The sequence below is a fragment of the Scatophagus argus genome, chromosome 12 (genome assembly GCF_020382885.2).
Source record: "Scatophagus argus isolate fScaArg1 chromosome 12, fScaArg1.pri, whole genome shotgun sequence".
NCBI classification, from domain to species: Eukaryota; Metazoa; Chordata; class Actinopteri; family Scatophagidae; genus Scatophagus; species Scatophagus argus.
Window position 1 is genome coordinate 16,672,794 of NC_058504.1, and position 26,832 is coordinate 16,699,625.

General features: G+C 39.6%; 4 protein-coding genes across 12 annotated transcripts; 2 read left to right on the forward strand and 2 right to left on the reverse strand.

Moving 5' to 3' along the window:
* Positions 1–14,084, forward strand: rnf44 (ring finger protein 44). 9 transcript variants are annotated; one of them, XR_006844811.1, is made up of 12 exons: positions 1,697–2,174; positions 4,051–4,243; positions 5,550–5,772; positions 5,952–6,119; positions 6,513–6,686; positions 6,826–6,987; positions 8,392–8,507; positions 8,728–8,815; positions 9,585–9,706; positions 9,805–9,904; positions 10,014–10,168; positions 10,727–14,084. XR_006844811.1 is itself a non-coding variant. In XM_046405317.1 (11 exons), the coding sequence occupies exons 2-11, from the start codon at positions 4,137–4,139 to the stop codon at positions 10,074–10,076; spliced, it is 1,323 nt and encodes a 440-aa protein (XP_046261273.1). In that variant the 5' UTR covers positions 1–126; positions 4,051–4,136; the 3' UTR covers positions 10,077–14,084. The 9 variants fall into 9 exon arrangements, 5 of the variants coding, with proteins under 5 accessions (XP_046261273.1, XP_046261275.1, XP_046261274.1 ...); XR_006844813.1 differs by having other exon boundaries at positions 1,698–2,174; positions 10,014–10,928; positions 13,615–14,084; XR_006844810.1 differs by having other exon boundaries at positions 1,698–2,174; positions 10,014–10,864; positions 11,009–14,084.
* A 955-nt stretch (positions 14,085–15,039) lies between these two features.
* On the reverse strand, positions 15,040–19,554 carry faf2 (Fas associated factor family member 2). The gene is made up of 11 exons (XM_046405315.1): positions 19,403–19,554; positions 18,450–18,518; positions 18,159–18,293; positions 17,735–17,811; positions 17,509–17,647; positions 17,318–17,403; positions 16,979–17,070; positions 16,466–16,643; positions 15,926–16,097; positions 15,645–15,788; positions 15,040–15,453 (listed from the first exon to the last, which is right to left on the reverse strand). The coding sequence occupies exons 1-11, from the start codon at positions 19,463–19,465 to the stop codon at positions 15,271–15,273; spliced, it is 1,338 nt and encodes a 445-aa protein (XP_046261271.1). The 5' UTR covers positions 19,466–19,554; the 3' UTR covers positions 15,040–15,270.
* Positions 19,555–20,083: 529 nt separating this feature from the next.
* pin4 (protein (peptidylprolyl cis/trans isomerase) NIMA-interacting, 4 (parvulin)) lies at positions 20,084–23,208 on the reverse strand. Its single transcript, XM_046405323.1, has 4 exons — positions 23,048–23,208; positions 22,771–22,838; positions 22,393–22,512; positions 20,084–20,556 (listed from the first exon to the last, which is right to left on the reverse strand). Exons 1-4 carry the CDS (start codon positions 23,082–23,084, stop codon positions 20,398–20,400), a joined length of 384 nt encoding a protein of 127 aa, XP_046261279.1. The 5' UTR covers positions 23,085–23,208; the 3' UTR covers positions 20,084–20,397.
* Positions 23,209–26,832, forward strand: nek12 (NIMA-related kinase 12). Its single transcript, XM_046405321.1, has 2 exons — positions 23,209–24,628; positions 25,632–26,832. The coding sequence occupies exons 1-2, from the start codon at positions 23,512–23,514 to the stop codon at positions 25,808–25,810; spliced, it is 1,296 nt and encodes a 431-aa protein (XP_046261277.1). The 5' UTR covers positions 23,209–23,511; the 3' UTR covers positions 25,811–26,832.

The window sequence follows — 26,832 nt, forward strand, 5'->3', positions numbered from 1 at the left end:
AGTGGTGAAATCCACGGAATGTTCCACACGGGAACAGCTGTCCAGAGGATGCCGCACTTAGCCTAACGAGATGTGAACATTTCAAGGAAAATATCACTGATCAGATGTTTGCATATTAACAATCAGGTAACTACACTCCTCCTGTTGTTATTGCTTTGTTTGCTCGGTTGAGCTTCGGAGATTTACGGTGCGTGTATACGGGAGACGTTTCGACGGGTTATGAGGGTTGTCATCCTGCTCAACCTCCAGCCCCTCCTTGTTTTCCTGCAACCGAGAGCGATGTTGTAATGTTTACAATTAGTTTGTTTAGTTGCATACCGCCGCTGCTGTCATTTGAGGCTCTCGGGATTTCGTCAAATGCACACTTTGCGATGCTTTCAACAGACTGTATATGCTCCAATGCAGTGGAGCATTCAACACAAACAAAGGCATTATTTATTAACTCCTACTTGACAAATTGGGCCTGATGGGTAGATTAAAGGGCCAAACAACGCTTGATAGTCCACAGATGCAGCATCATATACAATATTTTGTAGTTGCATTCGCTGGTCTTCAAAAACATAGCTGGGGAATGTCGTATAATAGCCGAAGAAGGATGTTTCCTGCTTGATCATGCAAGTGCAATATTACATAACTGGGTAGATGGATAGTCTACAGTAGGACACTGTGGCCTCAAGTGAGAGTCAGTGCATTTCACGGAATAAGTCCTGAAAATATAATTAATTCAAAGGCAATTTTACTTTTGGTCGAAACTGATAAATTGACCACTGATGTTTTTGTCTTTGAAGAGGGACAGGCTGCCACAAGTGAAGTTCTTTAGCATGGAAATTCCCAAACTTTTTATGTCAGTGATGATGAAATGTTTAAATAGCCACTTTTGAAAAGAGCTCGAAGTTTTCGGGTTATTTTGTACTTACTGTGTATTTTCTTTTAGCGGCGGGATAACTTAGATCGCTTACTAAAAGTAAACGTAACGCAATACATCGCGAAGTAACGTCCTGTATTCGTGCTCTTGAGTAAAAGTAGAAGAGTATTAGCAGCAAAATACTCTTAAAAGTAGCCAAAGTAAAACTCATTACGCAGGATGATTGAGTATTACCAGTAATACCAGTAATACTCAATACTAACTTAATGCAAACTGATGCCCGAATATGTACCTACTAATCTGGACTATATACTGTCGGTTGATGTGGTGCTACAGTTTTAATTGCTTTACATACCGCTGCTTAGTTTAATTTATAACAGCGCATCACGTTGTATAAACTTATTTGGTATGGAAAAATCTTTACTTGAAAAGTAACTAACAGACAAACACATCATACTCATACCCCAGAAATGTAGCACAGTAGATGGATAAAGTAGTATAAAATGGAAATACCCAAGTCAAGTACCTCACAATTTCACTTACTGCTTGAGTAAATGCAGCCCACCCACTTTCCACTATTGGTGACTGTTATTTCAAAAACTCCCGTAATAATTAGCTGTGCTGCAGAGAGCAAGATAACATAAAACCGAGAAACAGTGTAAGAGTATTTTTTCCGTTCTATAATTAGGTTTACTTTTTACCTTCAATAGATGTTTGGTTAAGTTACATAATGTTTTCAACAAGCTTTTGGTAAACCTGTAAACCTCTCACTGAGCCACAAGAGGAACTGCTTGTTTTGATACATAGTAGCAAAGACTGTCTGGACGTCTGCTGTCTGTGTTTGCTGCGTACTTATTGGTCACTCGGAAAACGAGGCGTGGTTTCGTCATAACAATGCATTTCAACGAACACACACGCGCCAATGAATGTTACCTATCGTTAGTTGGCTAACGTAAACTTTTACACGTATAACGGTATTCCTTGCTCAAGTAAACGCTGGTGTTTGTGAACAGGCCATTTAGCGGTTTCTGAAGCAAACGGACACCTTGTACAGCAGTTGGAAGCGTGTGTTAGCTGGCTGGCGTTAGCAGGCTAATAACGTTAGCTGCTCTGTTCGACATTGTCAAAAATCTGTTGGAGAAAACGGCAGTCGATCGATGGTCAGGTAACTTAACGCTACCGTCCATCGGGTGGTGATAGTCGGTTAGAGGAGATTACATGCAAGGATAACTTGATGGGACACAGCGTTGCGGAGGCTGAAACACCTGCTGTCTCCCCTTCTCACCGACCAAGCAAACTCGCTCAGAAAGTAAGATGTGGACTCTGTTGTTGGCCAACTCACATACCTAACGTTAAACCTGTTCATACAACGTTGGTCTCTGACTCTGACTTTGATGTAGCATGTTACATGCTTAGAGTATGCAGTGATAATTGAGCAGATGTAACGTGTACTAGCATGTTGGCTAAATAGCTTAGCCAGGGGAGTCCTTTTATGCTTGGACAAAGCGTTAGCCTAGCTTGGCTAAAGTGAGCTGCTCTCCTTCATCAGGAAACGTCGAATTTGCACTGGCAGTGAGAAACCAACGGGCGCCATAAGGATAACATTTGTCATTTTAGGAACAGTGTGTACAGGGCTTTGCATAACACATGTAAGATACGGCGTAACGGCACAGTGACCTCCTAAATTGTAACAGTTATGGTAGCTAGCGGTCTTGCTTGCCCACCACGTCTTTTGTTGTTGCTTTGTCTTTTGAGCACATGGCTTTCCATGTTTTTGTTCAACTAAGCTACAGCGACCCCTATTTAGTCTGTCTCCGTACATACTCTATTAATTACACTGTAACTTTAACACCTCTGAAGTCACGGTATTTTAGCATTTTGGTTAAAATCAAAACCTTTAACGGTCTTTGTAGAATTCGACAATTAAAAATACAACTAAGTAATGTGTGTAATTGAGGTGGGATACGATTTTAACTTTTCTTTTTATTAATTAAAAACGACATGACATTTGTTGTCAGTGACCTAGACTTTAATAAGTCTAATTAGACACCTGCAGGAGACAGCGTATTGTTATTTTTCTTACATTTGATGATAGCACGATCTTTTTTTTTTTTACCACATATAGTACATGTAAGTGTAGCTTCCAATAGTGAAATAGTATCTGATCGTCCTGCAGAGATTTTAGAGCAAGTAAATATGAATTTCAGTTCAAATATTTAAATCTTGTAAACACCCAGCAGTTACTTCACAAGAAAGAAAAAGCAAATATTATCCAGATAAATAACAAGAACAATCAAAGTTTTTTGCACTGCTGCTGTAATTGTCTTAAGTAATCTGGAAGTGAACTGGTCTTGTAGACAGACTCGGCATTCATGTATGTATGTTGACATCATTCAAATATAGAGAAACTGTGTGATCCATCTACCTATATAAAAATATTCAAAAACTGTACAAAGTAGATTCTTAATATTTACAACTATATTGAACTAAATTCCTTTCCATGGAAGAAAAACTACACAAAGGAAAAACGCACAGTATAAAGCGACTACCGGTTTGTGCAAAGAATTGCACTGAAGGTTACCATATTGCACATGACCTGTTGAAGTTATTGCACATATTTATTGTACACATAATTACTGTGGTGAAGTTATTACACATGTAGTTATAGTTATGTAAGTTGTTTATTTACTCTTCCGATGTAATCACCGGTCACTAAAATAAATGTTTCCCTAAACAAAAAAAAGGAATGTGTGCTTCAGTAAAATATGAAGTGTGTGCTATGCTATGTAATTCCTAATTACAGTTAACTTAAAATTAGATTGCTTGAGATCAAATTTAAACCACCAAGTGGAAGAGTTGTCAGCAATGTCCAGTCCATATCCCATGAGTGCTCATCAGAGAAATAAGATAAGAACTTTATTGATCCCACAGGAAATGACCAACAAATTGAAATTGACAATATTTTTAGTATATAACTCAGTTTTACAACATTATATCAAATCATGCTGGGTGTGTGGTGTAACATGGATCTAAAAATCTTTGTGAATTTCCTACCACATCATTTCTTACCTCATGACTTTCTGTAATGACCAGATTATGTGCTCAGTTGATAGTTTAAAGCTATAAAGGAGCTTTGTGGCATAAGAAGCAGGGTTCTTAATTTGTCGCTTGGTGTGCTTTTGCAGGGTTAAGACAATCAGAGGCAACATACAAGTGCCTCTACTGTGTGGTTTCCTTTCCCAGAGTGTGACTCGTCTGCACGACGTCACCAATGCGACCATGGGAAATAGCAGTAAATAGGCTGCCCCCAACAGCCCCCTTAAACCCGAGGAGGTTCCTTGGAGAGCCCTGCAACAACCCAGTGCATCTCAGGAGAAGGTAAAATCTCTTTGCTCAAAACATTTTTTCTTTAAAAGGTACATTCTATTTATTTTGTCATATCTAACTTAATAAAATACTAAACTTAAGATTCAACAGCAGCACATCAAATGTGTGTGACTCATGATGCCTTACCCACAGGCAAAAACAGCATTCTTTTTCTTGAAAGTAAATTAGAAAATAAAACACTTGTTAAAACTGATGATGGATGGCCTGTGTTAGTCATCAGATGTAATCATTACAACACACATTGCCTCACATGCAAAAGTAGCATACAGAAATCAACAACATTGATCATATCTTACTATACAATGTTCTGCTGGCCCTGGCTCCAGAGCATTTGTGGCAGATCCTTTTGGTCCTATGGGTTGCAAAGTGGGTCCTCTGTAGATCAGGCTTGTTCTGGCACATGCCACCGATGCTTAAATGGAACGAGGTCAGCACCTTGTTCTGTCTGTCATGTTCCCTGAGCCATTCCTGAACATTTATTGCCTGAACTTTATTGTCTTGAAGGGGGGTGGGGCACTGCTATCAAGGAGTGCCATTGCCATTGTTGTTGCACTTGGTGTACAGCAGTGTTTAGGTGGGTGGGCAAAGAACATCCATAAGAATACCAACACCCAAAGTTTCCCAGCAGAACATTTCATTGTGCAGAGAAAATCAGTGTTATTCACATCATTACATGTGGCATGTTTACAGCCTCTGTCCAGCCAAACTATACACTGGACTCGTTAAAATAAGATAAGATGATCCTTTATTAATCCCTTAAGGGGAAATTGGAATGTGGCAGCATCTCAGGACAGAATGAGTATAGGAATATATACTGAAAGCAAAAAATACAATAAAACCATTATTCACATGCTCTTACAAGTAGGCTGTAGGCTTAAATACTAATAACAGAATATACACACAATCGTATATGTGGAATGTAGTGTAGCACTGTCGTAAAGTGGATAAACAGGGGTCCTCGTGGACAACAGGCAGGGTTTTGTTTATTTTTCAAGCACCATAGGCCCACATATCAGCACACTCTACACAAAATGCAAAAACTCTGACTCATATCCCCACGACATTTTCAAGATTTATATTTATATAATATATTTCATTTTGACATACCTGCAGTATAAATATCTTTAAAATATCACATCTTAAAGGCATATTTTAATTGATACATCTGTTTGGAAAAGTAGAACATGTAGTTAAGAGGTCATTTTAAAATAATGTATTGATCTGTGAAACACGGAGCATAAGCATAACGTACGGAGTTTTCCATGGCAATTATTACTTTTTTTGTGTGATTTTGCAGCCCACCAGTGAGACGCCAGTGGGGCAGACAAGACAGACCTGTACTGCACAGTTCCCTGGTCCAGGATGAGAACTTCCATCATCTGCTTTTCTCCCAACATCACCAACAGGTTCCTTTAGATGAGTCCAGACAATACAGCCACACCAGCACACCACCACGCATGCTTCACCCTGCTGCTCACCTGCCCCAGCAGAGTCCCATTATGGTGGATCTACATGACCAGGTAATAGAACAAAAACTGCTTGATGGGTAAATAATCTCTTAACATTTATTAATCATAATGGAAAGTGTGTTCCTCCTCAATGCAGATTTAACATGAAACAGACAGAGTGTGCAGTGGAATATGAGTTCTACTTGGCAGACAGGCTTCTGTTTTCCTTAAACCTTTTCTCTCCTTAAAAGATGCACCAGGGATCAGTTCCAATATCATATACTGTTACGACGGTGACGACCCACGGATTTCCCATCCACACTGGGCAGCCCCTTCCAGGGTGCAACACTCAGCAGCTCCCAGCATGCTCGGTAATGTTCAGTGGACAGCTCTCTCTGCTCTGCTGCCTTCCTCCTCCTGTGAGTTTGAAAAGGAAGAGCCCAGATGTCAGTGGCAACCATGTAGCACACCACACCAAGCCATACTATCTATCACTGTTCATAACCAACAAATAAGCTGCGGCTGTTACCGTGCGGGATGTTTGTGGTTCATGTTGGCACAAATATTATGAACAGTGAATCACAGATTCTGTTGTACATTTATTAAATTGTGGAAAAGGACCTCTGTGTTATGATTAGTGTGGTGCTGTGGCAGTACTGCCGTGGTTTGAAGTTATGCATCACTTATGTTCACTCAAGTTGAGGTTTTTTTTAAGTGTTGAATTAGATTTTTGACTAATAAAAAAATAAAGAACATTGACTGTCATGAATTAATGTCCGCACTTGTGTTTTTTTTTTTCGCCCTCTCCTCAGCTCATACAGGCATGTACCATGCAGCATATGCCAGTGTCTTATCAAGCCTTTCCACCCCTGATCTCCAGCGAACATTTTGTATTGCACCCAACCCCATCTGTACCCCCCCACCAGCCGCCGCACCTTACTCCTTTGAGCCAGTTTGTCCCTTTACAGCCTCAACACCCACGCATGGTGAGTGTTCCACATCCCACGTTTATCCATAAAAACGCATTACGTTGGATGTAGAATGTAATCACTGTTTTCTTAATATATATGCATATGTTGAGTCCAATGACAGCAACCCTCTCTGCACATCTCTTTGTCGTCTCAGCCTCTACAGAGAATAGAAAATGAAGTTGACCTAAGAGGGGACCAGCACCCATTAGGAACCTTCTCCTACCCTCCTTCTCATCACCCACCAGCGCTGCCTCCTTCTCTGCCCTTACAGTATCTTCCTCAAGAACCTCTGCATCAGGAGCTTCCCTTTGGAGTGGTAAGACAGGATCTGAGACATTTTCAGATCTTTACATCCCAGGGAAATTAACAGTGCACTTATTTTTCATGTCACATTAATTTAATGAAGCACTCTATAGACAAAAATATTGGGACACCCGACCATTTCACCAACAGGGATTTGAATGACATTGTATTCTAAAAACACAGACAGCTTTGCAGCTATAACAGCTTTCACACTTCTGGGAAGGCTTTCCACAAGATTTTGATTTTGAGTGTTTCTGTGGGAATTTTGGTCCATTCATACAGTAGAGCATTTGTGTTTGTGCTCAGGCACTGATGTTGGACCAAAAGGCCTGGCTCGTAATCTCTGTTCCGGTTCATCCCAAAGGTGTTGGATGGGGTTGAGGTCAGGGCTCTGTGTGGGCCAGTCAAGTTCTTCCACATCAAACTCATCCAACAGTGTCTTTATGGACTTTGCTTTGTGCACAGTCAGGCTGGAATAGAAAAGGGCCTTCACCAAACTGTTGTCACAAAGTTGGCCGTATAGCATTGTCCAAAATGTTTTGGTATGTGGAAGCATTAGGATTTCCCTTCACTGGAAGCAAAGGGCCAAGCCCAACCTCTGATAAACAGCCCCATACCACACCTGAATAATAAATAATATGAAGAGGTGTGTCCCTATACTTTTGTCCATATAGTGTATATGGTTAGGAGTTGTTATGAAATATTGCTGGAATGTACTGAAAAAATGTGGGATGATTAGAGCTCATTTTTGTCTACATCATGTTTTTTTGCTGTTATGACTGTAAAATGGTAATTAAATTGCATTCTGTGCTGAAGGTCTTCAGTCTAACTCACCAAACCCTGCAGAAATCAGAAGTGTGACTGCATTCTCTTACTGCTGGCCGCTGCAGCAGTCTGGGCTTTTTTAAATTGCTGAAAGGCACATAGGCAGTAGTTCCTACCCAAGAGGGTGTATTTTGCAGCGGGTAATAGAATGAGTAAAGCTAAAGTTCCATTGACATTGTTTTGCAATGCATTCATTGCTTGAATGAATTATTATTGATATTTGTTCTGCATGTGATTTTCCTGCTGCGACAGGATGAAATGTTCATTTTAAAAGCTTTGTGAAGCTATTGAATTAATTTTGGAACAATGCGGAAAGTGTTTTGGTTTATTCGCGAAGCTAAATTGATTTTGGGATACAAGGTGGACAAACCGTTAACAGGAAGTAAAGGAAAAGCAGGTGACGCTCTGCTGAATAAAATAATACCAAAAAGCCTAGCTCACTGATATCTTTACTTTAATATATCAAAGTACTAACAATGTGATCTTCTTCAGGGCTTTTTACTCCCTTTGTTTGTTTAGAATTTCTCACTGTTTGCTAACCATTGTCGTCTTCTGCTTTGCGCACACTTAATCGCTGTGTGTTTCTCCTCAGCCATATCCCCACATGCTGCCACGGCGAGTGAGCGGACAGAGATACCGGTTGCAGCAACCTCTCCCTCCTCCTCCGCCTCCTCCATCTTACTACCCAGGCTTCCTCCCTTACTTCTTGTGAGTACCTGCAGTAGTACCCAGTGTAGCAGTCTTAATCATGTTGTTGTTTACTTATAAAATGCACAATTATACTAAGTTTTCTGTATGTCTGGAAGCAGCAAAGAAAATGTTGACTATTTACTGCTCAGTGATGGGATTTGAGTGCTGCTTACAGTCACAGTGAAGCTGATTGTGTTGATGCTATCTCAGCAAGTTCTGCTTCTCTCTGTCTGCTCAGGTCAATGCTTCCTGTGCCTCCAACAGCTGTGGGCCCAGCCATCAGTTTAGACCTGGACGTGGATGATGTGGAGATGGAGAACTATGAGGTTAGCGTGATGGGGTTTTCACATGTTGAACAGTGTCAGTGCTCCTTTCACTGAGAAGAACCAAGTCTCCACCAGTTTGCTCATAAGTGTTTAGTTCATGATAATTCACTGAAAATGACCATGAATTTCATGTAAAGATATAAAACAAAAATATATATTCAAGTATTTGGAACAGTTAACAGCACAAGAAGTACTACTTTACTTGTAGACCTTGTAGAATTCATATAAAAGTTTAATGAAATTTACATTTTTATATGTGGTCATGAATTGTAAAGGCAGACATCTTTGAAGAACAGTCTGCCTCTTTCCTTCTTTCATGCCTTCACTCCTGCTGTGGCCTGAGCTGTGTAGTTTTGTCGTTGCTTGTGTGTCCCATTCTTGGCAGACAGTTGGCACCAACATTCACTTAAATTCAAGGATGAAATGATTAGAATTTCATTATGACAATATTTCACAGTGTCTAACTGACAACGTGTTATATCCAAAAGGTCAACGGCCAGCTTATTAAATTATAAATGAATGTAAACAGTGACTTGATTGGTTGATAGAGGCATCTTCATTTATTAATTTTCCATACTGCTTTATCTGTGCAGTGTGCATATACGACCACAAGGTGTTAATTCTAGTTTCGCTATGTTGTGTCTCCAAGGTTGTATGTATTACTAAAACTTATTTGTTGGCACTTGTGAGGTTCATGGTATGAGACACCCAAAACATCATCAGAATTGCTCTCTTTCTCTCCCTCTCTCCTTCTCTCCCCCCTACCTAGGCACTACTGAATCTGGCAGAGAGGTTAGGTGAAGCGAAACCACGTGGACTCACTAAAGCAGATATAGAGCAACTTCCGTCCTACAGATTCAACTCAGAGAATCATCTATCTGAACAAACGCTGTAAGCCTTTTCCCCACCTTTTCTAATAAGTGAACCCCTTATTTTCAGTCAAAATAGATGTATGTATATCCTGGTAACTTCTTCTTTTCTTCCCTCAGGTGTGTTGTGTGCTTTAGTGATTTCGAGTGTAGGCAGCTACTTCGGGTATTACCTTGCAACCACGAATTCCATGCGAAGTGTGTGGATAAATGGCTAAAGGTAAGTTGATGCCAGTTTTAACATTTTCCGTGTTCTTATTGTTTTGAATGAATGTTTTGGTACTCAGTTTTTATTATCTTTGTGCTTCATGTTTCCTCTTGACTTCCAGACCAATCGCACTTGTCCTATCTGCCGAGCCGATGCCTCGGACGTACACCGGGAAGCGGAGTGAGAATGCTCTCTATCTGAGTGCTGAACTGGAAAGCTGCACACCCCAGTGTCTGTCCCAAAACTGGGGACACTTGCCACCCAACCTGTGCTCCAGTAAATATAGCTTAACCACCCACTACTCCTGCCCCTTCCAGGATTGTTTCTGGAGCCTGTTGTACCTCTGCTGTGCTTCATTGTCCAAGTCTCATGAAACCCACTGCCTATCACAGCCTTTAGCCAGAGTTCTGGGCTCGCCAGCCAGTTCTATCTCTGCCCTGTCGTTGCAGATTCCAAAGATTTTCCCTACAATGCATTATTTGCTGCTTTTGTTTACAGGGTTTCATTTTTCTTTTAGTGGATTTGGTTGTGGTGTTCTTAAATAGTGGGGGTCCTTCAATGGAAGAGGTGAGTCGGGGGAGGCTGCAGGATGCTGGGCTGGACACCTTGTGCAATTAGCAGAAAAAGAATAGGAGTACTTCAACATGGGTATCTGTGTTTGGAGGCGACGCCTGACCATCATAGATGCATGTTTGTGTAGGTGTTGGGCAAAGTGACTTGTTAACGATGTGCGTTCTGCAATAATGTATTGAACTTTTCAGCAGTTTTACCCCTTACTTGTTTTAGATTTTCCAATGCTATTGTGAAAGTGTGACTTGCTGTGGTTAAATGCAGATTCCGTTAAGCCTGAGGTCATGGACTGCAAGTGATGGGACGTGTGACTGTGGGGTCTTATTCTACCCCAGATTCTCCTCTCTGGAATACAGATCTGTACAAAGGCAGTCGTGGATTAATGGACTGCGTCTTTTTGAGGTCAGCTGGCATAACTGCACAAGTGCTACATCCATCCTCCATGTCAGCATTGTTCCTCTGGCAAGTGTGTATGCTTATAGTTTGTGTGTGTGTGTGTGTGTGTGCGCGTCCATGCGTGTGTGTGTGTGTTTGTCCTGTTTACAGAGCCAATGCATTGTGTAACCACTGGATACAGGGCAGCATGCTAGGATTTGCATGAACTGTTGATTCAGACTAGCAATATTTTAAGCATTGCCACCAAAATTATAAAATTTTAAGAAAAAAAAAAAAGAGAGGCAAAGAAGCATACTAAACGAACTGCCTGCTTAATCGGAGAGAGGGAAGACTAGCATGTGGTTCCACCCTGACTACGCTTAAGAATGAGATTCCTCATCTGGAGGCTGTGCTGATGCCATGGAGCTCTGGAGGCCTGTGCAGAAAGCAATATGTGTGAGGGTGGCGAATTTAAAATGAACTTTCTTCCCCTTTTGGGAAGACTTGGCATTTTATTTGTTTGTTTGTGAGCCAAATCCAATATACAGATATAGCCTATACTGTTCAATATTTCAGATCTGCCTTCTTATGACCTTGACAAGCACAAACCTATTACTAATCCTGAAAATACTTTGTCATTTCCACTTGTTTTAAAAGTATGTTTTTTTTTTAAAGGTTTATTTATTGGTTTTATCTTCTAGAGAAAATGCATTGAAGGAAACAGTTAGAGCACTAACGAAGTTTGCGTATGGTATGTGTTATATTCTGGTAACTTGGTCAGGTCATAGTCTTAGGCCATGGTAATGGTGTTGTAAAAGAGCAATTGTATGTATAGCTTCAGTGTGAATGCTTTTAGATAAAAATGTTTGAAGACAAAAGAATGTTGAAAACCCTTGTAGAAGTCACTGGTGACGCTCCGTGATACACCAGCTGTGTGTATGCCACACTGATCAGGACAGGGTTCAAAATGACGCAAAGTTGGAGTGTTTAGTAGTGTAGAAACACTGTTAGACTCCTATTTCCCCGTTTGCGTTCACACTAAAACAACAACAACGAAAACAGCATACATTTGGGGTGGGAGGGGAAAAGAGCAACAAAACGGACTTTTGCTTTGCATTCACTCTTGTCTCTTAAACTGCCCCAGTAAGCACTAACAGGCAGTTGTGACCTTTGCTTTTATGTGTAAAGGGATCTTGCCTTTTTCTTTACTTTTCTTAAGTGAATGTGAGTCTTCGATGTGTGTGCCACCTTCAAGTGAAAAAAAAAGAAGCCATTTAAATGAGTTAAACCCACAGCTTTGAGAATTAACGTATGTGTACATATCTATTCGCTGGCATATATTGTAAGTTTAAAAAAAAAAAAAATCACTCAGGGCCTCTCGGTATATGAAAATAAAGGAGAACAGTCCATTTTGAATGGAAAGGATGCCATGAAAAGGGTATATCTGAATTTAGTCGTTTTCTTCAGCCCATAAATAATTTAATGTAATCAATTATAATATTCAGTTTTGTCGGAAGTAGTAGATATTACATCATTTAAAGACAGGCATGCAAGAAAAAAAAAGACATCAGTACAATATATTGTTAGTATTCACTGAAAAGAGGCAATGTACACTGCAGCTCATTACAGTTGTATTATTCAAACCTGTTTGACCTTTGTTCTTTTACTCAAACCATATTTTCAACATAGCAGTTGTGATCCCATTTCTAAATGCACTGCAGTGCGCACTATTCTACCTAATTCACACCCAAAGCTACTTCAGAGGTGTTTGCATGACTTTAAAAAAATAAACAAAAAAAAGTAAAACAAGTGTGTTATAGTGGAGGATATCTCAAAATCTGGTGGGGACCTATTTAATGGTGCACAATATGCATGCTTGTCAACCAGATCCCAACTGATTTTTAGCTCTAGTTGGCTTTGGGTTCAAGGGGTTTGGATCTTAACGCTCAGCTGATAACTGCCATGCATTGTACTGCACACATTTGTAATAGAACTGAATGACTACAAGATTTTATTGCGCTAACTTCATTTTATAGGACAAAAGCAAAAAAAAAGAAAAAAAAAACAGATAAAAAACTGGTCTTGGATCCAGAAATTCTTACATAACATTGTGTTACTGTTAATGCCCTAACGACTGAAAATTACATGCTCTGAAACTACTGTAGTTTATCAAAAGCCATAGTGAAAAGGTGCTAGATGTTCTGCTTTTAGGTATGAAAACTCACTCGCGTGAATGCAATAGTTTGTCATGGATCCCATGTATTCTTAAAGCATGTTATACTAATACCCCTAAACAATGTCAGTGAAAATCAATATAGTTTAAGGGATTTTAAAAAAAGAATAAAGTGTTGTCATACTTATTTCAGTGTAGTACTGTACCTGCCTATCAGGCTCTTGCTCTCAGTGTATCAATATCTTAAAATGTATTGTTCACATATAGATACCTTAATTCATGTTAATGGTTAGCACTATTCTTTTTGGAGTAAATATTTAATTGACAATATCCAGCTACCCTATTGAATAAAAAGAGAACCTCCCCTTAAGGCATAGGTAATGAGGTAATTTTTAAAGACAACTGAGAATAGAGTCTTGTAGTCTTTCTGTTAAGTTATTGAATAATCTCACAGCTTGTGTGGTGCAAAAATGTGTTCCAATAAGCAGCTAAAATTTATTTAGGATTTGTGATTGATTGCTCCGTAGACGCCATTTATTGTTTACCAATGAATTTTGCTGTGGTGGGATAGTGGTTTACTGTTCTTACTCTCCCTGGCCTCTAGGGGTCCTTGCCTGAACACCAGACTACCCACCCGCCAACAGAGCCAGGGGCATGTGTTCTGTGTTAGGCAGATATTTTGCTTTGGTACTTGCACATTTACAGTTACCTCATTTTTTCCATGTTTGTATTGGGGGGTGGGGGGGGAGAAAACAACTAATATATATTATATATAGGAAATGGTTCTTATTAATGTTATAATTTTTCATTCCATTGGAATCATATTGTTTGTAGCATTTAACATAACTAGTTAGTGTATTATATATACATCTGTATACTGTTTGAAATTTTTAAGATTTGTACTTTTTTTAAATGAAAGTTGCTAGTTATGCTTTACCAAGTAGTGCAATCATATTTTTTTTTAATTGTTGTGGCTGATTTGAAAGGGTTGTTCACTAATAAATGTATGATGTATACCAATATCACACTTGTCTCATCTGACTGAAGATGAAAGATTAAAATGCAAAATGCTAAGCCCTCAGTGTACTTAAATTGTCATCCTTGTTGAATTAGCTCTGTCATTTTTCAAAACTAGACAGAAAAAAACTTCTTATATGATGCACTGGTACCACAAGTGTTGTAAATTTTCAGTAAACCCACATTTTCAAAATGTTTTTAATTTATAGTTGGAAAATTACATCTTTACATGAGCCCATTTAGATGTTACAGGCAAAACAGGCATCTATGAGTAACCACAGGCACACTATGGGCAGACTTGTACTATACTAGATAAAGCCACATGTAAAAGCTGTGGCCTGTTAAATATTGTAGTTTTAAAATTCATGAGCTTGAGGCAGTCTGCTTTACATAGTAACCAACCTGCATTTGGTCATTTTAGGACATGGATGAGTCAAAAAAAAAAAAAGTACATTTGGGGTTTTTAAATACCTAAGTTATGTACAGATCATGGCTCATTTAAAACAGGGTTCCCATAATTCCTCTATGTCCAAATCCACCAACCTAATCCCTGAAGTAGCACGTTTGCTCTCCACACCACATAGATTAACAATCGCAGTAGCCAGCAAACCCAATTCTAAACCACTTCTGTGTCAGACACTGTGGGGGAAGCATGTGTAAACTTAAGGGCAAAAGGAAGTTGAATTAGGACACGTGGACCAAACATCAATTCTTTGACATAAAACTAGCCAAAGCATTCACACAACCACAGAAATCCATACTTGTCCATGCTGCATTTTGTCTGTATCAGTAAGTATTAATACAACTTTTCTTCCTCAGTTGCCCAGACATGAACAGAACTGGGATATGCTTCTGGTTTTGCACAAAGCTATGCTACTATTTCAGTACAGTTCAGAAGATGATTAATCCTTTGCTGTAACACTTAGTGGTGAGGAAGGACAATGATTAACTTGTACAGACAATGGAAAACACACTTCTTTGTCCATATGTATACAAAGATGAGTTCAAGGAAGGACTTCAAGAAATATTTATTTGATAAAATTCAAGACTTTCCAGGCTATTGGGAACCCCGTAAACACAACCAAACAAAGACTGGATGCAGGGTGGTTTGTTTTTCCAGGTTAGGATTTTATCTCAATGATCCCTTGTGCATAATGGCCATTTAGCAAAAAGAAGAAAAGAAAAAGAGGAGGGTGGGCATTGGAGGAAAATGTGTTTCCATGTAGAGGAGGTATGTCAACTATTAATCGTCCGTGAGGTCCTGAACAAAAAGAACCTCAGAGCGGCTGAGTCCCGTCTCTTTCAGCGTGGGAGGGTTGGGCTGCTCCTCAGTCGGGAGGCAGGGCAAGACTCGGCGAGGGAAGTTTGTAACTATCTGAAACTTCTCCGGGGATTCTTTCAAAGAGAAAATGAAATCGTATATTACCTGTGAAACAAAGAAATGGCAAAGTGAAGAGGTTACTATGGTTACTAGGATGAACAAATTAATTGGGGACAAGTTTATTGATTCATTTGAATAGGATAGACATCATGGTCAATCTACTACTGAACACCACAGGATAAGACTTATGTACCGGTGGCGGCATACACAGAGCCTTGATTCAGAGTGATGCTCACCGTCAGAGACTGCCCAAACAAGAATCGTCTCTCTACTCGTGTGTCATTGGGCAGCTTAAACACTATTTTGACACTTTCTGGGTCATCTGCAGGTGGCTCTGGGGGAAGACATTCTGACTTCCTCTCCTTCTCCTCTTCCAGCGTCTGGAGTTACACAACAAAAATGGACAGCGTTAATCAAAAGAAAGAATTTGTGTACCGGTACATTGAGACAACTCATCTCATTTAAATAATTCATTACCTAAAGTCTCCAACATAAATCTAGTGGAAATAAGACTCACTCGTCGTCTTCGCTCCTCAGCAAGAGCAGTCTGTCGGACCTTCTCCTCCTCCTGCCTTAGCTGCTCCTCCTCCTCCCTTTTCTTCCGCTCCTTCTCCTGATCAGCACGAAGGGAGGCCAGATAGGCCTCATCCTGCTGCTGTCTTAGCACTTGGGTTTGGTTCCTCTCCTCCCTGAAACAAGCATGTGCCTGTTTTTAGAAACTCTGAAACTTTGCGGTACACCAGCAATAACTATAGAGATAAATTAACCTGGTTAATGAAGCCAAGTTTTATTCACAACTTATCGAGCTTAGTACCAAAGTGAAACCACATGAAGTGTAAGTCAACCTTTAAAATCAGTGTAAAATGTCACATCTTATATGTTTTGGACTGTAACCGTGAAACTGAAAATAAAGTGAACACCTTGACCACAAGCTGTCACTTTATCACAATTCACAAAAACCATTCCAAAACGTAACTTCACCTCAACACCATTGTAAATGATGATGACATGTCTCTCTTCCAGCAATCTAGTGTGAACTTTTCGACTTTTCCAGTACCGTTCAAGGCGCTCTGACATCAGGTGTGTTTGGTTGGCATCCATGATAAAGGTGAGCTGATTGATGAAGTCCTCTGGCTGAATGAGACCCTCGAGTCTGCCCACCACTGTCATCCTGCGGTCCTTCAGCATTATCATGGCCAGGAATGGGTAGGTGTTCTCCCTCAGTGCTTGGGACACTGAAACACACCCATGTACACTTAAATATGCTGCTACCATACATTTCATTAATTCAATTAGATCTCAACCCCAGGGTAACGTTAGCATTTTTTAACAAAACTCTTAAGGCTGTCTGTCATTTTGACAGATTAAAGGCAATCAGTTATTACTTTAAGTAATTAACATGTGCAACACTGTCAACACTTTCACATGGAGCCCACGCAACATGCGTTCATACTATAAAAAAAAAAAGTCTGTGGTAGTCAACTCAGGACACAGAATCAATTTGAAGCATTTCTAATTTATGTTCCTAAATATTCCCATAGGTGGATTAAATAACAACAAATTCTCATACCTCTGTAACCCTCAGGCCTGCTGGTTGAGCATGCCCAAAAAAGCATTCGTGTGTTGAGGAAGGTTATGACCTCTTCTGTACATAAGGTGGAGCTGGGAAGCGACAGATCAGCAGAACAAAACAAACCATTTAACATGGAACACTCCTTTCATGCACACATGGATATAAAACACAAAGTTTATATACACTAAAGCTTATGTGCAGCATAACAAGTGGCAAAGACCAACCAGATTGCAACTTCAGAAAATATAAACTCAACCAACTATTTAAAACAGAGCAACAGTGAGGCTCTTTGTAATAACTTCTGATGGCTGATGAATAAGGTAGTAAATACCATACCGGCAAAACTCATCAGTGTCTTGATGATCCTCGCCATGAAGGTACACTAATAAGTAGCGGAGTTCCCGTTTGGCATCGTTCAGTGCCTGTACATTTCAGGGTGAACACAAACAATGTGAAAACATACTGCAATTGCAACTGAAAAATTGTGGGTTTCTATATGGTTGCTGGCACTCTCTCTCTGGTCTCACCTGGCTGTATGTTCCCTGGTAAAATACAGGGTGTGACCGACCATACTTCTCCTCAAAACTATGAATGAAGGACACAACATCTCCAACAGGGTCTGTCACACGACCTCGAGGATCTGGCCTGATGAACCGCAGGGCAAACCTTAAAGAGAAAAAAATTGGAGAATTCAGGCAATTTCCTTTACTTACAAATTTACCTTCCAAGTTTAAATCACTGTGCTTCAATTACCTGAATATATCCAGAAGTGTGTAATATGTAAATCTGAAAGGTAGCATTATCAAGTAGTAACTCCATCCTAGTAATCCCTGAAAAGAAGAATGCAGTCTATTACCATTTAATCAGCAGAAAATAAATACAAAACAAAATTCCAAGATGGTGTTTCTACATTTTGTGCTATAAAATTCAATTAAAATGAAGACACCACTTACACTGAACTTTCCGTTAAGTAACATACAGTGACCTTATTTATTATTATGTTAGAACGGTATCTATTAATGACAGAAATATACAGACAAAGGCTCAGTAGAACTGGCTATCTGTCAGGAATCTGTAGCAGTTTTAGAGTTTGTAAGAGAGATCCAATACTTTATTTTGTGCAGTGCGTGGAGATTATATCCTAAAGCATAAACATTAAAAGAGCCTTCAGACCTACCCTGGGTTGTGGCCTTGAAACGATGTAACTATATACTCTATGGTCTGCTGTATTGACCTGCAATGGCCTGGATGGTGGAGGGTTAAACACACTGGGCACTCCTTCCTGCTCGTTGAGCCTGTCTTGTACTGCAGCCTGAAAACAAATATATTTAAGCCCATCACATTTGAGTCAATCCTTCAATAAACCAAGAAAAAAAAAAGACAGAATAACAAATTAATCAAAGCAAGCCAGTGCAGTTCACAGCATTTGAATAGTAATAAAGCAGAGCCATAAAAATCTGTCTTTTACCTCTATGTTCCAATTATGTTGTTCTAATGTGCGACGACATTGGTCCATTGACTCCAAGCCTGTTAGGTCCTGTCAGACAGGCAAAGAACATCAGAGTGAAAACCTCTACATGCTCATAACAGCAGAAAAGCACGGTTGCAGGGCTCCTTTCAGTAGCATACATGCTATTGCTCTGCTATGTCAATTATTGATAAATTTGATAAACTAAATTTGCTTGGTAGTCAAACACAACGAAATTATTAAAGTTATGGTAGCTGTCTAAAAACCACTTAGTTAGGCAGCTGTGTAAACTTAATTTATCGTCAACATGCACGGAGAAAAAAATCGTTTACTCCAAACAGGGTGGCGTTAAGGGCTACAATTATAGTTGGACTAAGAAATCTAGAAGAGGCTGCAGATTAACGGTATGGGAAACCCGCATGACTCACAGATACAAAACCAAAAACTGAATCAAGATTAGGTTAATACAACGATGTCACTGAAAAAACTTCAGCGACAGCTTGATCATGACTACTGTGCTAATGTTAACTCAGCAAGTGTTGTGGAGCGTCACTGGAAACCGAACGTTAGCCAAGTTGACGGTAACGTAAAGTCGAAAAATGTTACGATAAAAACTCGGAATGGATGACGCTGATAAACAAAGCTGGGTTTGGTATATGTCTTCCAGTAAAACGTAACAAACGCTGAGCAATTTAAGTTCACCCACGGCCCTTAAAGTCTGCCAACTTGTTAGCTAGCTCAGCTAATGTTAGCTCGCTATGCTAACGGTCGCTCTGACTCAAGTTGACGGCTAACGTTAGGGGGCTGGGGGTAACGTTAACGAAGTTCACTGTGCAAAAGGCGTTTAAACACACACGGTTCCACCAATTCACGGAGATTTTGTATCAACGATAACGCATGACTATATGAGGTTTCAAATGGACACGCGTTAGTGCAGAAATTAGGCTGTCTACCTGAAACTGAAGGAGTTTTTCAGTCTGCGCCTGAGATAATTCTGGCTCCTCTGGCGCCGCCATCTTACCTCGCCAATCATCTAGCAAGGTGTAACAACGTCAACTGTCTTTTCCTGATGCTGACTGTGCTGTCATAATCTGTGCGGGCTACTGCCGCCTAGCTCTCTGGAGGTGACCATTTCGCTCGCCTCGCCGGGATAATTATAACCATGAACCATAATAATAAAGATCTGTCCAGTTGATTTGCATACATCGTCCGTGATCAGTAAATGTTACCGGAGATGTAAAAATAATCAGCCTGTCTGAATCAGGGGACTTGACAAAAAAAAAATGAAAGTCTATCTTCTCTTTTACCTCCAAGTCCATGAGTCAGAGATGTCCAATCCCAAAGATTAATACTATTTTACCAAATGACCAAACAATTTATGACAAATTAAGGTTGCAGCAAACCTACTCACTAACTGTATTTGTCACAAGACTTTCTTTGGTAAATGTAAATTTTATTCATATTATTGGTGCTTTATCTCATATTTAGTACTTAGTTTGCACTAACATCGAACTGTATCTAACTTCCAGAATACAGAATTAATATTACAGATAACAAGATAACACTTTAGAAAGACTTTGAAGGAGTCAGGCTCACACTTCCTTCTCATGCACAAACAAAGCTTACACATTTTGTACAACTTGACTTGAAAATGCATTTATTTGGTCATCTGTGGTTTGATTTCCATAAACTGAAAAACCATGTGAATTATGTGAACATTCAGACTAAACTTTCTCTCAGAATATTCTCTCAGGTTGAATTGTCAGCAAGGTGGAATATATTTAACCAAGGACAAAGCAGACAGATGAGGATTGTTTAATTTTGTTCTTAAAACATTCCAGAAAAATGAAAGCAACCATTGCAATGAAAGATCAGGAAATACACAGTAAACAATTATTAGCACAATGTAGAATTTGTAATAAAATAGAAAGTGTTAAGCTGTACCACATCACTTTTTCCCCTCTACCATAATGATGTGGTACCCAAACTTTGTCTTGACGGGAGGGTCTGTGTAGACAGGTTTATCCATGGAACTGACAGGCAGGGCAAATGCTGCATCCTGGAAAGGTCCAACCATTGATCCTCGCGTCATCCAACCCAGATCACCCTGTCATGGACACAATGAAGAAAACACAAAGTATATGTACCTCAAAAGGGTGTCACACAAGGACAAAAGTCAGTGAACATGAGCAAAAAAAGGTAAATGGGTTCAAAGAATTCACTGAAAATAAGAGCTATGATATTCTGAAAATTGTGCTTGTTGCATGAATTTGAAACATTCATTTGAAAGGCTTCAACTGCAATGCATACAGTGCCTATAATACAGTATTCACCTCCTTGGAAGTTTTTGCTTTTAATTGGTCAATATAATTTGGCTTTTTTGAGTTAATTAATTTTGATTAATTAAAAATACATAATGTAAAAAAGAGACTGCATTAATATTCATCCCCTTTAAAGTGACTGACCTAATTCAGCAGAGGTCCATCCAAATGGTGCAGGTAATGGAATAAAATGGAGATCACCTGAGTGCAGTGAATGTGTCTCAAGTGATTGTAGCGTAAAGACACCTGTGTCTGGAAGGTCCAGTCACAGGTTAATCAGTATTCCTGGCTACAATTACACCATGAAGACAAAAGAACATCCAAAGTAACTTTGACAAAATGGTATTGAAAAATATAAGTCAAGAGATAACCTTTCCAAGTCACTGAACATCCTCTGGAGTTCAGTTAAGGTCCTGACAAACCGAGTGACTGAACAGGAAGGGGACTAACAAAGAAGGCCAAAAAGACACCTATGACTACTCTGAAGGAGTTACAAGCTTCAGCAGCTGAGATGGGAGAGACTCTGCATACAACAACTGTTCGTTATGGGACAAAGCCACTGTTGAAGAAAGCTCATATTACATCTTAACTAGAGTTCATCTAAAGGCATGAGGGAGACTCCAAGGTCAACTGCAAGAAGGTTCTTTGGTCTGATGAGACCAAAATGGAGCTTTTTGGCCATCAGACTTTGGCGTACACAAAACACTGCACATCAACACAAATGATGATGGCGTCATCCCCACTGTGAAGTATGGTGGTAACAGCATCCCGCTTTTGGGATGCTTCTCAATGAATGCAGTCCAATCCTGGAGGACAATCTGATTCAGTCTGCAGGAGAACTACGACTTAACAGAGGATTCATTTTCCAACAACACAATGACCTGAAACACACAGTGAGAGCTACACAGAAATGGTTTAAAGACAACAAGGTGAACATTCTGGAGTGGCTGAGTCAAAGCCCAGACCTCAGTCCAACAGAGAATTTGTAGCTGGACTTGAAAAGAGCTGTTCACGCTGGATCTCCATTCAACCTGACAGACCTTGAGCAGTTTTGCAAAGAAGAATGCAGTAAATTTGCAGTGTCCAGATGTACAAGCCTGACTGAGAACAATCTGCACAGACTCAGTGCTCTGATTGCAGTCAAAGGTGCATCTACTAAATACTGACTTCAAGGAGGTGAATATTTATGCAATCACTTATTTTCATTATATATTTTTAAATAATTTACATTACTTTGTAGAAATTTGTTTTCACTTTCACAATAAATCATAATTCCCTTTATAAAAGCAGTAAAAGGAGAAAACATCCAAGGGGGTGAATACTCTCTATGGGCACTGTAACTGTGTAGGTTTCGTGTGGGGTGCAGGTGGTGAGAAAATGTACAGACCTGGAGAAGTAAAGAACTATTATCAAATTAGCCTGAAATTCACCATCCACAAAGGAGGTCATATTTATCAGCTAACATGTCTACCACCACAGGAAGCAGATGTAATAACATGAATAATATTTTTATAATACATCACTAGAGGCAAAATACAGAGGGCCATCACACTTGGGACTCACAATCAGTAAAAATGGGGGAACCAAAACTGAGCAAATGATGATGAAATGCATGTTCTTACTCCTTGTCTAGCTTTGTCTTCACTGTATTGTGACGCTACTTCACTGAAACGGACTCCAGCCTTCAGTTTCTCCATCGCCTCCATGCATTTTCCATGTTTTTCACAGAGGACATGTCGAACCTGGGGATAAACATCATAAACAAATAAACAATGGTTATGATGAAACATTTAACTATTGTGGAAATTATACTTAACAAACTTTAGCTAATGTATCAAAGTTAATCATGTTTAAGACTTATAACACAATTCCATTGCAGTTCATTAATCCAATAGTGGCTTGCTGGTAGCAGGAAATGACAAGGGCAGTCATTGCTTGGTAAAATTCTCCTTCTGTCTCATTTGACTTTTGCAGTGCAGCTTTGGATGTAAATTCGTTACCTTCACAGAAGTGCCTCCCTTGGGTGCTTTTTCTTTCTTGTCTGCGTCTGCACCCCCAGAAGCACCTCCTACACAGTAACGAAGTTCAGCACCATTAAACACCCGCAACATTAAAGAAAAAAAGGGGGAAAAACAGCAACAATAACGACGGTGTCAAGTCTAGGCAACTAACGTCTCCACTGTATCCACTGTATGCTACAGGCTAGTAAATGTAGCCGACTTTGAGCTAACAGTTCATAACACACAGTTAACAGAAGATAAATAATTATCCACTAACCTTTACCACCCTTTCCACCTTTTCCCTTGGGTGGCATTTTAGATAAACGTGTCACAAAAGTCAAGCAATCCTGAACAGAAATAAATGCAGCAACATGCGTTTACACTAACATGCGCAGTAAGATGCGCAAACAGCTCAAGTGTCTCTTCTTCTTTAACTAGCGAATGGTTAACTTACTGTTTATACTGCCATCTAGGGTAATGGATCGTAAGATGCAATCTCAAATTACACATCTTTCTCATTTCTCACATTTTTTTCTTGTGTAGCTAAATCTGTGAAACAGCTGAAACTACTATTTAAAACTATTTAACAGAAAACTAGGCTATCTTCCCTTTCAGTTCCACGGCTCAAGAGCGAGGCGGTTACCGTGGCAACGACGCCGTCAACAAACGTTGACAGCGGTGTTGTGTTGAAGCGGTGCTTGCTCGTCGAAAAGACACCTTTTAGTTGGCTCCAGGCGAAATATGGAGAAGTATGAACAGGTTTTATGTCTTGGCAGAGGAGGGGCAGCAGACGTGTTTCTGATGAGACACGTGGAGAGCAAGAGCCTACACGCAGTGAAGAGAATAAAGGTGGAGGATTCAAGGACAGCAAAGACACAGAGGGCGATTCTCCAAGAAGCTGACATCATCAGGAAGTTGCAGCACCCTCACATTGTAAAGTGCAGCGACGCCTTTGTGAATTCTTATGATGGATTTATTTACATTGTGATGAACTACTGCGATGGCGGGACAATAGATGACAAAGTTAAAGAGAGGAAACCAAAAGAGTTTTTCACAGAGGATACAGTGATGAGGTGGTTTGTACAGGTCGTTTTAGCTGTAAATTATATACACGCAACTAAAATACTACACAGGGACATCAAAACCTCAAATGTACTGCTAACAAAAGAAGACGTGGTGAAGTTAGGGGACTTTGGGATATCCAGAGTGATGACCTACACAGCAGATATGGCTTCCACATGTGTTGGGACACCCAGCTACCTCAGTCCTGAGCTTTGCCAGGATGTCCCATACAGCTCCAAGTCTGATATCTGGGCTCTTGGCTGTCTGCTGTATGAGATCTGTGCTCTCCGACCTCCGTTTGCAGCCACAAACCTCCTGAGTCTGTTCTTCAAGATCACCAAAGGAGAGTACGATCCTGTGGATAATGTCTACTCTGACAACATCTCTTCTTTAATTCACACAATGCTCCACCTCAACCCCGAAAACAGGCCGAGTGCTGCCTGCATACTCAGCGGTGCCTATGTGCAAGATCGCCTGAAGTCTCTCAAATACACAGAGACCGGCTGTGTTGCTGTGACTGAATCTAACGGGGAGAGCTGTGACGCTAGTATTAAAGGAAAAGTCGCAGACATAGGTGCCACACCACAGTCAGATGTTCTTAGTCAGCCCCACACATGGGATGAAATACAACACACTATGGAGGCCAGCACCAGTGAGGAAGATTGTGATGCTGTGTGTGTTGGAGGACAGATTCACTGCGACTATCCCGAAGACTTTGATGAAGATGAAAGTTTGTCCTCTCTTGAGGATCATAGTGAACACTCCATGATGAGGAGCGAATCTGCTGAGCCTATTGGTAAGGCACAAGTGGAAATATAAAGTGAAACATCTTGTCAGTGATGGAAGACTCAGATCGTCTACCTGAGTAAAAGTACTTATACCACGGTGTAAATATCCTTTTGCTCCTCTGCTTAGTAAATCCATAAAAGAAAATAATCATTAGTTGCAGTCCTGTTCAGTTAATGTAATTAAATGACAGTTAAAACAAACCAACTACAGCATTAATACATCAGCAATAACAACCTAATGAAACAATAGTGAAAGAACCACAGGATAAAATTAGTACTTTTACTTTTGATACTTTAAGTACATTTTTTATTATGCATACACGCACTTGGTAATTAACATGTTTGATGCAGGACTTCAACTTCTGATGGAGTGTATTCACAGTGTGGTATTAGTACTTTGATTTAAGTAAAAGGTGTGAGTACCTCCTCAAGCACTGCTCTTTTCCAAAAGGTCATAAGCCAAAAAGAGAATGTTTAACACTGAGCTGTATACTGAAAGCCTATAATGATTTCTATGTAAAATCTCAGAAAGTAACTAGTAACTATAGCTATTAGATAAATGAAGTGCAGTAAAAAGTATAATCTCCAGGTCTCTGAAATGTTAGAAGTATAAGCTATACCAAAGCTGGTGCCAAATTTAAGCACAACACTTGAGTTTCTGTACTTTCCACAACTGCTTCTTATATGGTAGAAATGTTTAATTAGATACAACTAAAGGTCATTCTTACGCAAAAAATTCCAAACATGAACTGATTTCATCCTCTTACAACTTTTCACTTTTTTAGATTCTAATACCTTTGACTTTTCCACTGTTGAACGAACAGAATGAGCAACTTGAATGGGACTGACATTTTTCACAATTAATCAGTTAACTGAGGAAATAACAGCAACAACAACAACAACAACAGATTGATAAAATGAATGATTAAAACAAAAGCCTTCAATCCTGCTATCATTTTTTCTTTCATAGCTCAGTGGCAAAGCACTTAGCAGATTCTTTCTCTCTTACAGTGTCTCCAGAGGCTCTTGATGTCCCAGGACAACCTGAATATCCAGATGACTTTGAGGAAGATGATGTGGAAGAAGATTATGAGGGCGAGCAGTATGACGATGTACCAGAGGAGGAGTTTCAGCTCCATGACGCTGGAGGTTTGACTGTCACCCTAAAAGCACTGAAAGAGAAGGGCTAAAAACACTTACACTGCACTGAAATAAAGGGATCTTAGACAGCTGGAACAGGGAAGTGTGAGTAACTGTCTCGTTTAAGTTTTCATGGAATTGGTAATACCACCATCCAACCACTAGGGGGCCATGGCTGTCATACAGCACATTTAGTGCTAGGTGATGCTCAAAATACTTGCTGGGGCCAAAGGAAATAAATCAAGTCAGTGTGTGCTGTCAGTACGGCTGTTCAGTGGTAACAATATTACTGAATGAGGTTTCTAAGTAGCATCATAAGGATGGATGGTAATGATGAGCACAGCATAAGTGACTGGATCATTTTTTAAAACAGAAATTATTTTTAATACATTTTACATTCAACACAAGGACACAGTATCTATATTGATATTTAATGCTCAAGGTAAAGATATCAGTGTTTCATTTGGATGCTCAACCTTGTTCATATCTATTACATGTATACTAATATGTACACTACTGTATGTATTGTCTTCTCTGAACCTTGTCTTTCTTGCTAGTATTTTATTACTGAAATGAAACAGGGTTTATCTTTTATCTTTATCACGATAAAAGCATAATTATGCATGCAAATGCGCCTTCAAAGGAAGTATGTGGTTTATGGAGCTTGCCACAAAGATGTTGTGATAACTAATAATGCAGCTATAAATAAGATAAAATCAAGAATGAGAAATGCATTTAGAATCGAAAAAAAAAAAACCTGAACCTTAAACTACAAGTACTCCGACCTTTAATTACAAAGTTCTGTCTAAAATGAACAAAATAAATCCAAATGATTAAAAAAAAAACTTTTATTTGTCCTTACATGCTGCATTTGTGTGTCTATTTTATTTTTAATGTAGTCAAAAAACTACCTTATCTGAGCTGTTAGTTCAACTACACGCTTGAAAAGACGTTCATGTATATATTAAAGGATTACACATCAGCTTTAAACAACTGGCGAGGGGAGCAAGGGACAGAAAACACTTGGCATGAGTAATCTTTATTTTGTGTATATTTTACTTGTATTTTACAG

Bases quoted from the DNA above. Each gene is read 5' to 3' on its own strand.
- pin4 (XM_046405323.1), bottom strand. From the start codon at position 23,084: ATGCCACCCAAGGGAAAAGGTGGAAAGGGTGGTAAAG. The intron at 22,839-23,047 runs GTTAGTGGATAA...GTTACTGTGTAG, and splicing joins AGGTGGAAAGGGTGGTAAAG to GAGGTGCTTCTGGGGGTGCA. The intron at 20,557-22,392 runs GTAAGAACATGC...TGTCCATGACAG, and splicing joins AAGACAAAGCTAGACAAGGA to GGTGATCTGGGTTGGATGAC.
- faf2 (XM_046405315.1), bottom strand. From the start codon at position 19,465: ATGGCGGCGCCAGAGGAGCCAGAATTATCTCAGGCGCAGACTGAAAAA. The intron at 18,519-19,402 runs GTAGACAGCCTA...CCTGTCTGACAG, and splicing joins AAAAACTCCTTCAGTTTCAG to GACCTAACAGGCTTGGAGTC. The intron at 17,812-18,158 runs GTAGGTCTGAAG...TCTTCTTTTCAG, and splicing joins TTTCAAGGCCACAACCCAGG to GGATTACTAGGATGGAGTTA.
- nek12 (XM_046405321.1), top strand. From the start codon at position 23,512: ATGGAGAAGTATGAACAGGTTTTATGTCTTGGCAGAGGAGGGGCAGCA. The intron at 24,629-25,631 runs GTAAGGCACAAG...TCTCTCTTACAG, and splicing joins CGAATCTGCTGAGCCTATTG to TGTCTCCAGAGGCTCTTGAT.
- rnf44 (XM_046405317.1), top strand. From the start codon at position 4,137: ATGCGACCATGGGAAATAGCAGTAAATAGGCTGCCCCCAACAGCCCCC. The intron at 4,244-5,549 runs GTAAAATCTCTT...GTGATTTTGCAG, and splicing joins CCAGTGCATCTCAGGAGAAG to CCCACCAGTGAGACGCCAGT. The intron at 6,120-6,512 runs GTGAGTTTGAAA...CCCTCTCCTCAG, and splicing joins TCTGCTGCCTTCCTCCTCCT to CTCATACAGGCATGTACCAT.